Here is a 15,997-nt window from a genome sequence, read left to right as displayed (position 1 = left end):
GTTTTTCCCTCTTTTTCTTAAATTAGTAAAAACAAGCCCGAGTTTTGCTGAGGCTGCCATGGGAAGAATTGCTCAGGGAACAAAGGTTTTAGCAGAAGGTGGCTATGAGAAAATTTTCAGACAAACTTTTGAAACAGTTCCTGAAGAGCGACTTCAAAATTCATTTGCATGTTACTTATCCACATCAGCTGGTCCTGTCATGGGAGTTTTATATGTATCTACAGCAAAGCTTGCTTATTGTAGTGACAGTCCACTTTCCTATAAAAATGGTAGCCAGACTGAATGGAGCTACTATAAGGTATGTTGCAATTAGCATTACATGCTTGCAGTTAGAAAGAGATTGGTAGTACTGAGATCTTATTTAAACTCCATTCTAGATGTTCAAGTTGCATCTATTCAATAACTTTAGGCATACTGGTTTATTATATAGAACCTTACCCAGTTGTTATTCTTGACATCCTTTGATCTGCTTAAACAGGTAGTTATCCCATTACATCAACTTAAAGCAGTTAATCCTTCAACAAGCAGAGTCAATCCTTCTGAAAAGTACCTCCAAGTTACCTCTGTTGACAGTCATGAATTTTGGTTCATGGGCTTCCTGAACTACGATGGTGCCGTTAAATGCCTACAGGAAGCTTTGCAAGTCCATAGCTTACAATCTGTGTGATACTGTTTCTATTGGCATAACCGTCACTTTGTTGTATGATGTTTTATCGTGCAACCAGTTCCTCTGTACTGCTTGGAAGCATTTGATAATACATGCTCCTTTGGAAACTCTTCAATGTTCTATGGAAATGAAAATTTAGGTAACTGTAGAGTTTTATATCTGGATATGAATTGCAGTTAGAACAAAAAAAAATATAATGAATATGTTCTATTTACAGGTCATCTGGTTGTAATTTCACTTTGCTATAATCCATGACTTAAAATATCGTACAGAATATTTTTGTGAGTCTGGTTGTTCCATTTTGTATTTCTTCTCCAATTAGTTTTCCCTTTTTCTTTTCCAGTCGAGTTGTTTTGCCCTTGTTTGCTGCATCCAACTACCTTATTGAATAGGTTTAGATTAATAAGGTGGAGATCCTATCCCTGAAGTCTGATGCCCTAACGATGCTTGCTTTTTGCCATGTAGTTGAGTATCTGCAGATCTCTTTGTGACATCATATATATATATATATATATATAAAAATTCTGCTAGGTGGGCATATTTTAGTTTTGGGTTAAAAATATTGGTTCTTGAGCTTTGACTTTAAGTTTTACGACCAATTTTTATGCTGGTAGTTGCGGGCTTTTGTCTTTTTCTTTTTTTGAAAAGCTTTAAAGATGATTTCATTGCTTAAAGAGAAGCGTACAAAAACTACCCATTTTCTGGTTGTAGCATGGTCAGATCATGCAGGACAAGTCAAGTCCCTAGCATGAAATGTGCTATGGATATGCCAAAGTTACAACAAAACCCAACAGAACAGCCACTGAATGATAAAGAAAAGAGCCAGAGTCATCACCCTAGTACCCAGTTCGGGCAATAGCCCCACTAAAGCAGCTTCCTGGCTAACCAAAAAACTTTCCACCAAGCCTCAAGGGTCTGTCCTGTCAGAGTAATTTCAAGCAAACTGTACATCTAGACCAAAATCATAATCATGGCCTTCCCTATCATTAATTTCCAAACCAAAACAAGATCTCCATCAGCAAAACAATGGATAAGAGAGTTCAATAAGGGTTGCTCATGTTATTAATTTGACAAGGCCAAAACCCACACTTGCCTCCCTTTCATTCCACACACCAGAGATAAACTATGCCCGTGTCTCCCTTTCGTTAGCTGCACATGTCAGCACAGACCATAGCCAAGGCACACGGAACAAGCCGACAATAAGAGATCAAAACAGAGACAATCTCGCAACACCAGCTCAGAAAAAGCACATACCATCAACAGCATTGCATATTTGATTGTGCTCCCCCTACTCGATATTTCCTTAGACCATGTCAAAACACGCATCACCCAAAGAAGTCAGTACCCAAAGCAGAATCAGAGTCACCTCATGAATCATCCATCATGAAAAAACGGGAACATGGTGTAACCTCTCGAGATTTCTGCTGCACAATCCTACCCTCTGGCTTGAGAGAACAACGACACTCAAGAAGATTGAAAACAGTCCAAACAGAGGAGGAAACATAAAAACCAGAAAAATGAATTATCCTATGCTAGCATCCAACCCTAAACAAAAGAGCTCAGCAGTTGCAGGCCTAGTAATTTCCTATATTATGACACCCAGAAACCATGGGATGGGATTGGGGGTGGATAAACGAAGGATTCAAGTATAGTTCAGTATTCTGCTTGAGTCCAACAAGCCTTGTATTGAAAATTAGTGGTTGACTAGCATAATGGTAGTCGCAGTCTAAAGTACAAAAGAGTTAGGGGCTCTGAATTCCTTGATATGCATTGAAAACATACTAGCTAGTCTAAGACACATAAAATCTTTGTATAATTTACAAATATTCTCAAAATGACGACCTATTCCACGTTGGCACTTTCATTACGCAAATATGTAATTGATTCGTGCAAGTGACTCAGACTCTGACATTAATCTCATGATTTACTCCTCCCCCGGTCTGAAAGCATAGGTATTATAATTACCAAGAGTTCCTGCAATGAACTTTAGAGATTCGTGGATAACCCTAGGCATCCCTGTGTTACATATATTTTTAATCTCTATTGCTTCCAAGATGTCCCAATTCTTGGTGACGACTTCCTTTCTATAAAGCAATGCTAGATCTTTTAAACAATAAGGACTCTCTATAATGAAGATACACTGATAGAATATGATGTTGTAAGCAGGCTGCTGAATTACTTTCTAAATCATCGCTAATGATTTTGGATCCCATAATGTTATCTTACGCATCTCTAAATTTGGTTATACTAACCTAGCCTATCAAATTTTCTAGTCTACAACTAGAAGCATCTTTTCTCTACTTTCAAGTACCTTCTTTGTTGCGGTAATGGGATTTTATTTAACCAGCAAACTCGACACTTTTTTCTTTTGTTCCGGCCCCAATTTACTAATATTTATTTCAAGTAAAATCCCCTTTTCTTGATGCTAATATGAAGAGGGTTATTGTTTAATCAAAAGCCAAACTTGTTCATGGCTAGCATTGCAAATTGATTATCTCAAACCACCGGCACTAGCATCCTCATCTTGGGCCTCTGAATCTGAACCTTCAAGTCAATGATCTGGTGCAGCTAATTCAAATTATAATGGTATGCATGTCTCCTTGAAAATAAAGGAAGGAGGTTGGAGTCTTAGTTCACAACAAACATTGTTACTTTTTGTAACCCACAAAGAATATTGTCGAGAATGTTCACTAATTTGAAAACTAAGCAAATCCATTAGATGATCCTGTCGCATGAAATATGAATAGGTAACAGACCCAATGGCCTTTTAGGAACCAACTAATGCTTCTCCAAGTTAGTGGATTGCCATTATGACCCTAATCACAGAGACAATGATTAAGCTGATGACTATGGAAACAAAATGGTCATTGTCCTTGTTTCCACAGCATTTTGGCCCTCCCTGATTGGACTCTAAAGAATAAACCGTGAAGAACATGGAAACCTTTTAGAGTGGAAAACATTCCCTTGAGCTGACCCTTTTACACTTATTAAAACGAAGATTAACAAAAAAGGCAAAATTCTCGGTTAAGTGTTCCCTCAAATTCTTGCAGGGCCCAAAGACGTAGAATTTCCTTTTAACATAGGCCGGTGGTTGTAGCCCAAGAATTCAATTGTATGAACTTTTAGGCAGTGGCATCAAAGCTGGGTCATATGGCAAACTTGGGCCCTTTGGATTTTTTTGGTATTTCTTTCTTAATCATTGACTTTAAAAACATTTTAGGGTGTCGGCGTAGAAGTAGTGTGCCTAATCTTAATTAGATTGATGCTAATTATGACCCTATAATCATGTCACAATCAATGAGTTTCAATAACAAAACTGTGGCAAAGAGGAGAAAAAGAATGAAAGGTTGATTAGGTGACCCACAGAGACAAAGAATATCTTTTATTTGCACGCCTGGATGTCATTTCGCATTGATATCATGATTTTTCTAATCACATTCTTTAAAGTGAAATTTTGAGAAGAAAACACCACCATTTTAGGGGGAGGCTAGCTTAACCCGAAGACTCATACTTGCTAGACAAATTTGCCTGAGGAAAACAATGGGCACCAGCTCAATTCTCATTTGGGAAACAAGAACACAATGGGTCATTTCGATGCAGATTGTTTTCATTGTGGAAGCCAAAAATAATAATGATATATATATAAAGTGAGAAATAAATTAGGGAAACTAATAATTAAGATTGTGGAAAGGTGTTTTGTAGAATTCTATGAAAATCCTCTTTAGTTACAATGGTGAGAAATTGTTTAATTATTATCTTTTTGTTTAAAATATTTAAATGTTGATTTATAAGGTTGGAGAAAATTATTTTTCGTTGTGAAATTTTAAAATCGTCAATAAATTTCCTTCAACTGTATTTAAAAATAAAAAAAAATAAAAAAAGGGGGCTCAGCTTGGATCTTCTAGGATTTTGGGGCATTACATCCAAAAATAAGGTGATTTTAAAAGCATGAATCAACTTCTTTCTATTTATAGCATGCTTTTGGATATCAGAAAAGGAAATAAAAAAAAAATAAAACTCATTTTTTTCTCTTAATACTCATTCCCTTCTAAAATTTTTTTTTGTAATATTGTATTTTTTGTTATTTAAAAAGAAAGGAGGACTTGAACCCAAAATGAATTTAATATTACATTCTTGATGCTATGTATAGACAAGTACAAAGAAGATACATCCGAATATTTGGTTCATTAGTTAGTACATTATTTCCCTCCCCCAATTATGAAAAAATAAATAAAACAAAGAAGACAGATTCATTTTTGATGCTTGGTCATCTTTTTCCACAAGTAATTTAATTCTAAATAAAAAATTTTGGTTAATACGGCACTAAGCGAATTGATTTCCTATTTTCTTTTCAAGCATGCTCTTTAGGCTGAAGTAAATACAATAAGAGCAATGCAATTAAGGCATATAGAGAATTTGTGATTATATTGGACCACCTCAGGATCACTTTTTCTTTAAGCATAACTCTTAGAAAAGGAAAGTTAAAGTGCTAATCATCTTGGGGTGCAAGCATTTCATTTTAAAACAGTATCACAGTAATTATTTGAAAGTCATGATTGGTATGGTGTCTTACAACAAATCCCTCACAAAGTATGCCATTCCACTGTTGCATCAAATAATTCTGATCCTTTCATCATCAACATCAACACTAGCATGTTCTTAATCTCTAGTTTACTCCTCCATCAAACCAAAAAGATTTAGAGCAATGTCGGTTACCTTTTTAGACCCTTTGTTTTTTTTAGCCTAGCTAGGCCATCATGTCTTTCTTATAGTTAGATTTCACATTCTTTAGCTATTCCAATATGTTCTCATTTCCTTTGGCCCCGGCTGCTAAGTTGTTTTAAACTAGAACCCATTTTATAATTAGCCATTTGAAAGTTAATTAGCTGAGTAATCAATCACTTAGCCTTTTTCTGATACTAATTGATTGCTGCTTTAGAAACTCTAATCATTTCCACCTAGCTTGTGTTGGAAATGCTTGCTTGTGTGCTCATTCTTTTAGTTTCCAACCATCTAACTTTTCCTTTCAAAGGGTACTTAGATAAATAACGTTGCAAGATGCAAACACAAGCATAATAAGAACATCTAAAAGCAAGATAATTATATCAATTGTTCACTCCTGAGCATATTTTTCCCTTTTACTGTTTCAAGGTCAAATGTCTTTCTGTTTGTAAGGTGAAACAGGAAGAAATATGTTTTTGCAAAGACAAAACAGGGAACCAGTGTCTTTGCTTAGGTGAAACAGGCGGAAGCGTGCAAAGTAAAATCAACATATCATTTGAAAAATGGATGTTAGTCTAAGAAATGTGAATTTCAAGATGCTTACTTTTTGGGATATGACTTTTTTTTAAAAAAAAATATAATTTAATTAATCTATTGTCACAAGCGATTACATGAATATCGATACGAATCTATTGTCATGAACAATTTAATTGTAAATTTGATGCGATATACATTTCAGCATCGATCTTAGACTCGAAGACTCAACATTAAAATAATTTAGGGATAGAACTTAATGTGAAACTGAAACAAAAAGAGGATATTGTGTTTTGGGAATTTGATTAAAAAAAAAAAAGATTTAGACTTTAAACTTACCTTGATTAGAAGGATTGAGCAAATTATCTATCCCATATTTTGAATACCAAATCTTTGGCAGATACGGTTGCAATGGGGCAAAACACAATTGCAGAAAAGCACAAGGGCATTTGATGCAAGTGTCATAAATTAGACCCCTTATCATTGTTGCAAAGAGGGATGGATAAGGATTTTCAAATGCACGCAAGAATTTATGAACAGTCTCGGAAGAGAATATCTTTCGTTTAGGTGCAAGCTGGATGCCAGTGGAGGAAGCATTTGACATTGTCAGCCCAAATTTAGTAGGTGATTGATTTCTTACCCTAGCTTTTGCATCTCTCTTGAGCAAAAAAGAGCCCATGCCTTGCCCCTATTGCCATTGCCATGATCTCCAGACAATAAGCCCTCCTACTCGCTCACATGCAAGCAACATTGAAAAGGGAAATTGAACAACGCTAGCATGTACATTCATTCTCTTTACTTTATGTATTGCTGAATGGTAAGCTTAGTCTAGTAATATTTCTCTCTCTTTATAGGGGAGTCAAGACCCAAGGTTTGAATCCCCTTCTCGAGCTTCCTCACATGAACCAAAAATAATGTACTGCTTTTTTCTTATACATCTCTTGACCCATCTGTAGGTAGTTATTTCGTAAACTCAATATACATAAGACAAGGTAAAATTTATATTGATAATGAAAGGGTAGTAGGAGGATGGCTTGGGAGGAATATCAATAGGTTGAGCATACCAAATCAAACCATCTTTCTGACCCTCGATGCTTCTTTGTCCGATGATTGGGAGGGGATCTTCCACCCCCTGATTAATGAAATTCTCCTATGCTTTTCAGATAAAAAAAAGAATTCCCAACACAGTTGAAAAAGCCATAAAATGCCCAACAAAAACCAGAAGAAAAGTGAAACCCCCAACTTCACTCAAAAGTTGTATCACCCAAATTCAAGACAAATCCATTTAATTCAAAATTGACTAGACATAAGTCCTGTTGGGAATAGCTGTTTGAAATCAAACTTAAGATAGATCAGGCAGACATGAAGTTGAATGTGTATATCGTCCATACAAATCCAGTTTCAATGTTCAAACTGGATTCACAAACTTTATATACGCAGTGCAGATTGAAGTTGAAATGTTGTCGTCGTTGAAAATCTTAAAATAAAAAGAATTTAAAGGTGAGAGAAGAAAGTGTGTGAATTGCTATTAAAATATACATACATCAAATTCTACCACTTTGGCTATATCAAATGGTCTAGGTTTAGACCTATTTATACATACTCTTTATATTACTTTAATGTACTCTTGGATACTTTAAATTCATATGGATATAATTTTATATATATTAAAAAAGAAATTATCAATAACATGTGACAATACTTTGTCAGTCACATACACATATGTCCATGACACTCTCTGCCATGTCTAGGTAACATAGGTTTAGATTTGAACAGAACTTAGTCATAAATTGGAGTCTTATTTATCTCATATTATACCGAATGTAAAAATATTTTCATTAAAAAATAAGGAGAAAACCATTCCAAGTGCCCATTAATGTAACTCTTCTTTCTTCCTGGACTGAAAGGAAATTCAGTGTTTTCCAACATGTAGGAACATGTTCAATATTATAGAAGAATGAAAAATGAAAAGCAATGATGAATGTATAGGGGAGGGGAGGTAGAAGATAAAAGGAGGTTACCTTTATCCATATACCAAATGTCAACCAAGGAAATGGTGGTGGGGGTGGAAAATGTCTGGTACACTCTCTTATCTCTTTGAAAACTGAGTTTAGAACACCAACAAAAGAAAAGAAGAAGAATACTACTGCTTGAAAGACACCCTTGTAACCTTTTGTGCCATCAAAGAAGTGGTCTTCATTATGACTAGCTCTGATCTAGTCATTGATTTGTTCCTTAAATCATTTCACATTTTACAGTTTCATTAATGCTTTAAAAGGGAAAAAGAGAACTAAGTCAGTTGAATATATAAATATTTCAATACCAAAGAAGAGAAGAAAGTACTGAGTAATTAAGCTCATGAATCACATTGAAATGAATCGAAAGTTAATTAAATTATATGATCAATAGATTAATGTTGCTTCATTAACATATATATATATATTCTTTGAAAAGAGAAGACATATATGTATGGGGAGAAACATACTATGATATGAGAGAGATACGCATATAAGAAGCAAAAGAAAACAAATCAGATGGGGTTTGTTTCTTTGTTTGTTTGTTCATATGTTGGTGGGAAATGGTGGTGCCACAAGAAGCAAAGCTGGGGGCCACTGTTTTTTTTTTTCATTTATCTTGGAAGAGAGAAGAAAGGAAAAGAAAGAGGAAAGGAAAAGAAAGGCTGCCAAAGAATATGGAAAATGGAAATCAAGGTCGTCCCACTCTTTTATCGTCCTGTCACAATCCACCACCCTTTTCCCCGCAATTCCCTCCTTCTCTCCTTCTGGGAAAAAAAAAAGCCCTTTTTTTTTGTTTCTTTTGCCTTGCTAGCTCTCCGTTCCATTATTCCTCCTCCCTGGTATCCCCGTTTCCCGTTTCAAATGTTATAGTAGCATTATTGCATTAACTTACAAAAGTTTTTCATTTTTTTTTTTCTGGTTGGTTGGACAGAGGCAGAGAGACAGAGAGGAAACGTGTGATAGCAAGAAAATGGGATGGCAAACTGGCAAAGGACTACATAAGCATACAATGAAAATCTGTCCTTTCTTTGTATCTGTCTGTATTGGCTAGCGGTTTCCCTCCAGCTGACACTGCTCAGGCCAAGAGAAAATTTATAGTATATGAACTCATATACATTCATTTAGTACTATGGTAGTAGTTATTTGTTTTTGGCTTTTCATTTCTTTCTTTTTTATTTACTTTTGATTTTTTGTTTTTTGGGGGAGTACTGTCTCTGTCTCTGTCTCTGCATTGTCAGGATGTCCCGTCAGACGTCTCTCCTTGCCCTGTTCGCTGTTTTTGGGGATCACATGGAAAACCCCCTTTGCTCGTCTCTTTGGCACGCCCGGGACTTGAACCCTAATCTCTTTTTCCTTTTTCTTTTTCTATGTTACTATTGGTATTATCAGTCTTGTTACCCGCTGTCTCTCCTCTTCTCTTTTTTTTTTTTTTGTTTTTTAATTCTAAATGTTGGAAATATTGCTTTTATCAGCTAAGCAGTATTGAGACAATACTGAATAACTGGTGCCCATTTTAGATCTTGCGAAGTCAGATTTCTTGCAGTGTTCTCTGTGTATTGTGTAATTCAGAGGGTAAAACTAAAATCTGACAAAGAAGTTGTAAAAGGGTTTTGGAGATTGTAGTATAGTAGTATCATTGTTGAGTTTAAAGTTAAAGATCATATCCTAAAAACGAAAAAAAAAAAAAGATCAGATTCTCATTTAAAAGCATTGCCAATTTAACCTTCTGGAACCAATGTTTGCAGACATGGAAGTAAAATTTTTATTACCCCAAATGGTTGGCACAGCAATTTGATTAAGAAATAAGAGGTTCCAGCCTTTGACTAACTACCCAGTCCCTACTTTCCAAGGTTTTCTATCAATTACTACAGTATTAAGGATAATTGTTCTGGGTCTGGGTGGCTTAAAAGCACCCAAATGATCCAACACTGTCCGATATATATAACTTCTTCTCCATCTTCTTCTCCAGCAAGGTATCAAGGATGGTATCTTCGTTTTCTCACTTAGAAAATATTGAACCTGTATAATGATATTGGGTTTTTGTTTTTTAACTGAAAAAAATACGAAGAAATACTCAGAATCATGAGCATTCTAAGTGTTCTTTCTTTGTTTTTATAATATTAGATTAAATAAGGTTGACAAATTACCAAAAAAGAAGAAGGAGAAGAAGACGAGGGGTTTAAACAAGTTGGTGATAAAGTGATAAGAAATCTAAAGTAGGGGAAGGGGGGGAGAGATAAAAGAGCTGATGTCAACTCTTTATATTCCGTTTCCCAATTAATACTTCTAACATAAAATTTTGGGATGGGTATGTATGAAACGACAACTGACAGTTAATGACGTGACGATTATCTTTAACGCTGCCTCTCTCAGCTGCCGTTCCCTTCCCCTTTCCCTTTCCCTTTCCCTTTGGACAACCACACCACCACCAGTCCACTCCATTCTCTTTTCCATTTCTAAGTACTTTCTTTTCATTTTCTTTTCTCGGGCTGACATATTAGTAATAATAAAAATTAACCAAAATAATACTTGTCAACCGTTGATTTCATTAGGCTTAGTTGATCCAAGGGCAAGGGAGCCAACATGGTCACTTCATATGTCAATCTTTGCATTGGTCAAAACTGGGAAAAAGTAAAAGAGAAAAAACAATTGCTAAGTGCCGGTGGGGTTGTGGGGGTGAGAGACCCCAGGAAGGAGAGGCAAAAGCTTTGGAAGAATGGGGTTTCCTTCAAATTTTATTTATTTTATTGAATTTTTTCTACTAGAATTATTTGCACTCATTTATTTTTCTGATTTGGATGTGATTAGACTACCCATCACTGTGTTGCAGAATTTGATGATAGTGTAAGGACGAGAATTATTGAGTGATGAGAATTTATGCTATCTCTCTCTCCTTTTTCTTGAACCGCTCCACGCGAGAAAATTTTCAGTTTCAATTTCAATTTTAATAATTGGAAAGAGTTGAATTCTGTACACAAAGTGTTTGTTGTGCATGTCATATTATACATACATATATATATATATATATGTAACCTTTAAATATAATAATAGAAAAAACATGTTAATAATTTAATTCAGAGACTTTTCTTTAAGTTTTTTTATTTAATTATTTAAATATAATAAAATTTTTATTATAATTAATTAATCTGAGATTGGATATTTCTCCTACAATTTTAACAACTAAAAGCTTAAGCAAAGTTTCCACATCTTGATCATATAATAAAATTTAAGGAGAAAACCTTTTGTTGGTAAGCTATAGTAGGTTAACTATACAATATATGTTTGCTAGACTATCATGTTCTACTTTTAATTATTTAATGCTTGAAAGTAAACTGTTTATTTCAAGACAACTTCACTAACATATTTTGGATCTTGAAGTTCTTCCATTACAACAAAATGTTACATGTATTAACTAGTTAATTGAAAGCTATTAGTAAACGTAAGGAGATTAATTTTATCAATTAAGGTTTAACTCTTTTAAAAACTATTTCAAAAAGTAAAATCTTGAATGCATTAAATAATGTAAAAAAAGATACGCGGCTCGAACTGAAGATTATATTTAAGTAAAGTTTAAATATACTTTTAATTGTATAAAAAATGTAATAGATTTTTTTTTTTCAAATTTCATTGTGGAAAAAGCCTTTAGTATATCAAACATTTATATAGCTTTTGATGTGGATTCTTTGGCACACACCAAATTCAACCAACATAAAAAAATATAACGATATTGCATGGTATATATGTATATACCCAAAATTCCCCTTGATTATGAAACCACATTATGGTATTAAAAAAAAAAAAGATATTGCATGGTTTTTTTTTCTTTTCTATTTTCTTTTTTCTGATATAGGCAAGACAAGATTAGTTATATATTGAAAGCATAGCTTTAGTGGGCTATTTCAGCCGTGCAAAATCTAGTACAAGTTTGAAACCCATCGCTAGGCTGGAAACAAATTAAGAATCCTACTCCACTATGTTAAATTCTGAATAAAAAATGATTTGTGCTGTTCATGTCCATTGAAACAATCAGATCATAGTCCTATTACGATCAAATCATAGACGTCGTAATTTCTAAACAATTCGAAGTCTAAGTGATTGAATTCAGTAGAAGATACACTAAAGATTGGCATTGAAGGTGTTGAAAAGTAAAAGGGTTTGGGGGGTGGCTCCTTTGAGGAAACTGATGAAATAGAAGGAGCAAAGACCAAAACAGAACATACCTATCCCAAGTCCCCAAGTTCCAAATTTTTTGTTTCCCATAAATTTTGAGATGTGATGGCCCCTTCAGAGAAGCCTCCGAGCTGAGCTATCTTTTGCTATGTGCATGGTTTTGGTAACGAAAAAGACCCCTCACCTCCAAGCACTACCGCCGCTCTTGTGAGTTTTCCAAGCACGTGCCCACCACGCGAATCACAGGAGAGTATTAATAACCCCTACCCCCTAATTTGGCCTTGCCTATCCTTAATTTTCTCTCTCCCTTACAGAACACAGCGGAACATTAATTGCATGTTGACGCCAAGCGCGCGTCACCTATGTTGGAAACTTTGGCGCACGTAGACGTAGCCCGAGCTTCGGTTTTAATGCCGACAATTTATTGCTTCCACAAGTAAATTCCGGTCCCCATCTTCTTCTGCCACACCCCCCTCCCCCCCCCCAAACTCCTCTCCTCCGTACCATGTCAAACGCGCCACCTGACCTTACTTGGGGCTCCACCTCCCCGTACGGGATGCGTGCTAGTACAACACCATCTGAAGGGGTCCCACATCCAGACAAATGTAAGTTTCAGTGTCGGTAAAGCGCGTGGATGGCGCGTGAAGCGTTGGATTCCGTTCCTTTGTCCGCTGTGCACACTGTACCCAACAGTGGACAACCCCAACCCTGCTCTCTTCACTGTGCCCACTCCCTTTTTTTTTAACCTCACAGTTAAAAAAATGTGAAAAAATGTGAAAAACTACCACATTTTTTTTACAGTGCAGTAAAAATCAAGAGATAAAACAGAAAGAAGCAGCTATTAAGAGAGTTGATTTCAGCAACGGGAAAGTATATCAAGAAGGACCCTTTGAAACAAAAACAGCTTCTTTTGCAGATAGAAAGAGAGAGAAAGAGGGAGAGGGAAAATAAAAAAAAAAATCATGGCCACACTCTCTCACTCCTCTTATCTTCTTCTTCTTCTCTATTAGTGGAAAAAAGGTCAAAAAATATTTGATAAAAAATCGTTTTTTGGGTAGTTATTTTGGGGGGAGAAATGGATTTTGAGGATCAGGAGGAGCAAGAAGAAGAGATGGGTTTGGCACCGAGTTATGACTCGCTAGCAAACTCATCTCGGGTCAAAATGTCAGGTGTTGAACCGGGTTCGATAACTCCAACGGGTCAGCAGCAGCAACAGCAACAGAGGAAGCCAAGGTATAGAGAGTGCTTGAAGAACCACGCGTTGGGAATCGGCGGTCACGCCGTCGACGGTTGCGGTGAGTTCATGGCGGCTGGAGTTGAAGGCACCCTCGACGCTCTCAAATGCGCCGCTTGCAACTGCCACCGCAACTTCCACCGTAAGGAACCCGAACTCGGTTCCCCAAACTCCGTTCCCACGACGGACCTCTACCTCCACCACCACCAGCCGCCGCAATTCGCTCCTTACTTTAGGGCACCAGCAGGGTACCTCCACTTGGCAGGACAACAAAGGCCATTAGCTTTACCGTCGACGTCAGGAGGCGGGGGAGGGCACAGCAGGGACGATCAAGAGGATGTTTCGAATCAAGGGAGCTCAAGGAAGAGGTTTAGAACGAAGTTTACGCAGGAGCAAAAGGACAAGATGTTGGGGTTGGCTGAGAGGTTAGGGTGGCGGATTCAGAAACATGATGAAGCGGTTGTTCAACAGTTCTGCAACGAAAATGGGGTGAAAAGGCATGTGTTGAAAGTTTGGATGCATAATAACAAGCACACACTTGGTAAGAAACCCTAGAAACCGCTTCTTCATGTTTTGAGAGAGGGAAAAAAGAAAAAAAGTTGTCTGGCTAAGTTCAAAACTACTTTGTCGGGATTTTAGTTAGATTTTTTAGGGTTAGTTTGTTTTTTTTTAATCTTTTTTGGGGATTAACATTTGGTGCTTTGGTAGTGATTATGATGTTGGAGTGGATATTATTATTAATATTATATTAAGTTGGGTTTACATTAGATTATTAATGTTAATGGGTACTTAATCTTTAGTTCTAATATTTTCTTGTTGCATTTCAAATCTCTTTTGATTGTGAATATGGGTTTAGATGCTGTTGCATCGAGCAAAGTGGAGACATGCAATGCAATGCAAGAGGCTTGAAAATGGAAGAGAGGTCTAACTGGTTTTGAGCATGGGAATTATGATCTTTCCTGAGTAAGCTTTTTCAGTTTAACTGAGATAACAAGCGGGAAGGATCAATGACGATTTTACTTGGAGACATGAACGTTGGCTGTAATCTTAAAGTTCATTTGCTGTTTGCACAAGTATTTCGTTTACATGCGTCTCTCTGCATTTATGGGTTAATGGTCCTTTGTGTGAGTCTTTTACTTCGCCTAACCAACCTTTTTGTTTGAGTCCAGTGATTCTCAGCTAGCAACCGTTGATATATGTACTTGAGAAAGTGAGAAAAAGGAAGATGAGAGAGGGGTTTGAGCTTCAGTTTGAAGCATGATGGGTGGCATTGAATGAGTGTACTTTTCTTATCGACTTTTTTCAACATTGATCCTTCTTCCTCCATTCAATGTAGATATTCTCTAAGACTTTCTGTTCCTGCATTTTTTCACAGCACTTTGCCTTCCTTGTTGCACTTCTCACTTCCCTTTTGAGCAGTGTTTTCTTTCTTCTAAGGTGGGTACATTTTAGCTTTAATGTTCAAACAAACAAAGGTTATGATCATGGGGCCTCCTTTCTCTGGTCTGTTTCTGTTACCAATTGCAAGCCTCCTGTTGTTTTTCCTGGTAATGCATAAACTTTTTCAGTCTTTGAGTACAGAAGCTGATCCTTTTTTTTTTCTTTTTTTTTTTGTAAATCATTTTCTCTTTCATGAGTTATAGTAGTGTAAAAATGGGGTTCTCAAACTTCATATATCGCCCAATAACCATAAAGCACTCTATATATGGTCGACCTTTGAGAACTTAGCCAGATGTTCATGGATGGATCACCTTGGGAATGAAAGAACTGATCGAGGCAAAAGGGCTTTTATTTTATGTGAATTTTTATGCTTATTTTTTTTTCTTTAGTGTTTTCTTTTGGAAAAGAGAAAATACATCATCTACAGTAATATTTGCTACCATGCAAAACTTAAATCCATATGTGGGTAAGTCCATGTTCGAGAAAGTCGATAGATCCAAAGCTTGGTCTTTAATTCTAATTTTCTTCTTTCTTGTTTCTTCCTTCTTCTTTTTTTAATCCTTCCAAAGGAAACATGTGGGCTCTCCAACAGCAAGGCAAACAAAAAAACTCCCAAAGGACACCAGTTTTTGTCTGCAACTCTCCTCAATTGAAAACCATCCCTTGAATTTCATACTTTTGCTGGCTAAATTCCGTTAAGATCCCTAGAATCACTTTTCTTCTTTGTCCCTTCTTAATTCCCTTGTAATCTTATTAGTGAATTTCAATGCCTCCACTACCATTTGCCTTTCTCTTCTGTTAACCTTAATATCTGTCCCGTGGTGAAAGAAAAGATGATTCATAAGATAGGTCTTGTCTACATGCTCTGGTTGATGGGATATATGAAAAGTACACTTCCTTGTCTTAGGTTTAAATTCCTATACAACCAAGCTTTTTTTCAAATTTGCAAGTGATCATTATTTGTGTCTTGAGAGTTAATACAGATGTTTGACATTTACTGGCATGACTTTTTTATTGTACCATTAAGAAAAAGAACATGTCCTAATGGCAATTAAGAGATTATTTATTGGGGGTATTCAATACTAACAGTGAGTTGTTAAGTCACAATTCAACTGCATTGCAGGTAAAAGAGGGACCTGTTTCCTTGTATAAGGTAAGATTTCAGATAGCGATGTGCTTGTTTTTGACTAAAACTATAGATAGGGCTTGATG

General features: G+C 36.1%; 2 protein-coding genes across 2 annotated transcripts in view; both read left to right on the top strand.

Annotated features, from left to right (window-relative positions):
* Positions 1-952, top strand: part of GEM (GRAM domain family protein) — a 3,347-nt gene extending 2,395 nt beyond the window's left edge. Inside the window, exons 3-4 of the mRNA XM_021419040.2 lie at positions 27-298; positions 479-952. Of these exons, the coding sequence (XP_021274715.1) occupies positions 27-298; positions 479-667 (461 nt within the window). The 3' untranslated portion in view covers positions 668-952. The remainder of the gene's footprint in view (positions 1-26; positions 299-478) is intronic.
* A 12,028-nt stretch (positions 953-12,980) lies between these two features.
* On the top strand, positions 12,981-14,676 carry LOC110408956 (zinc-finger homeodomain protein 2-like). The gene is made up of 2 exons (XM_021418118.1): positions 12,981-13,886; positions 14,202-14,676. The coding sequence occupies exons 1-2, from the start codon at positions 13,187-13,189 to the stop codon at positions 14,252-14,254; spliced, it is 753 nt and encodes a 250-aa protein (XP_021273793.1). The 5' UTR covers positions 12,981-13,186; the 3' UTR covers positions 14,255-14,676.
* The last annotated feature ends 1,321 nt before the right edge of the window (positions 14,677-15,997 follow it).

This window comes from Theobroma umbraticum, unplaced genomic scaffold (assembly GCF_002168275.2).
Source record: "Theobroma umbraticum cultivar Fairchild unplaced genomic scaffold, ASM216827v3 scaffold_44.0, whole genome shotgun sequence".
Classification (NCBI taxonomy): domain Eukaryota; kingdom Viridiplantae; phylum Streptophyta; class Magnoliopsida; order Malvales; family Malvaceae; genus Theobroma; species Theobroma umbraticum.
This window is presented reverse-complemented; position numbering and strand designations above follow the sequence as displayed.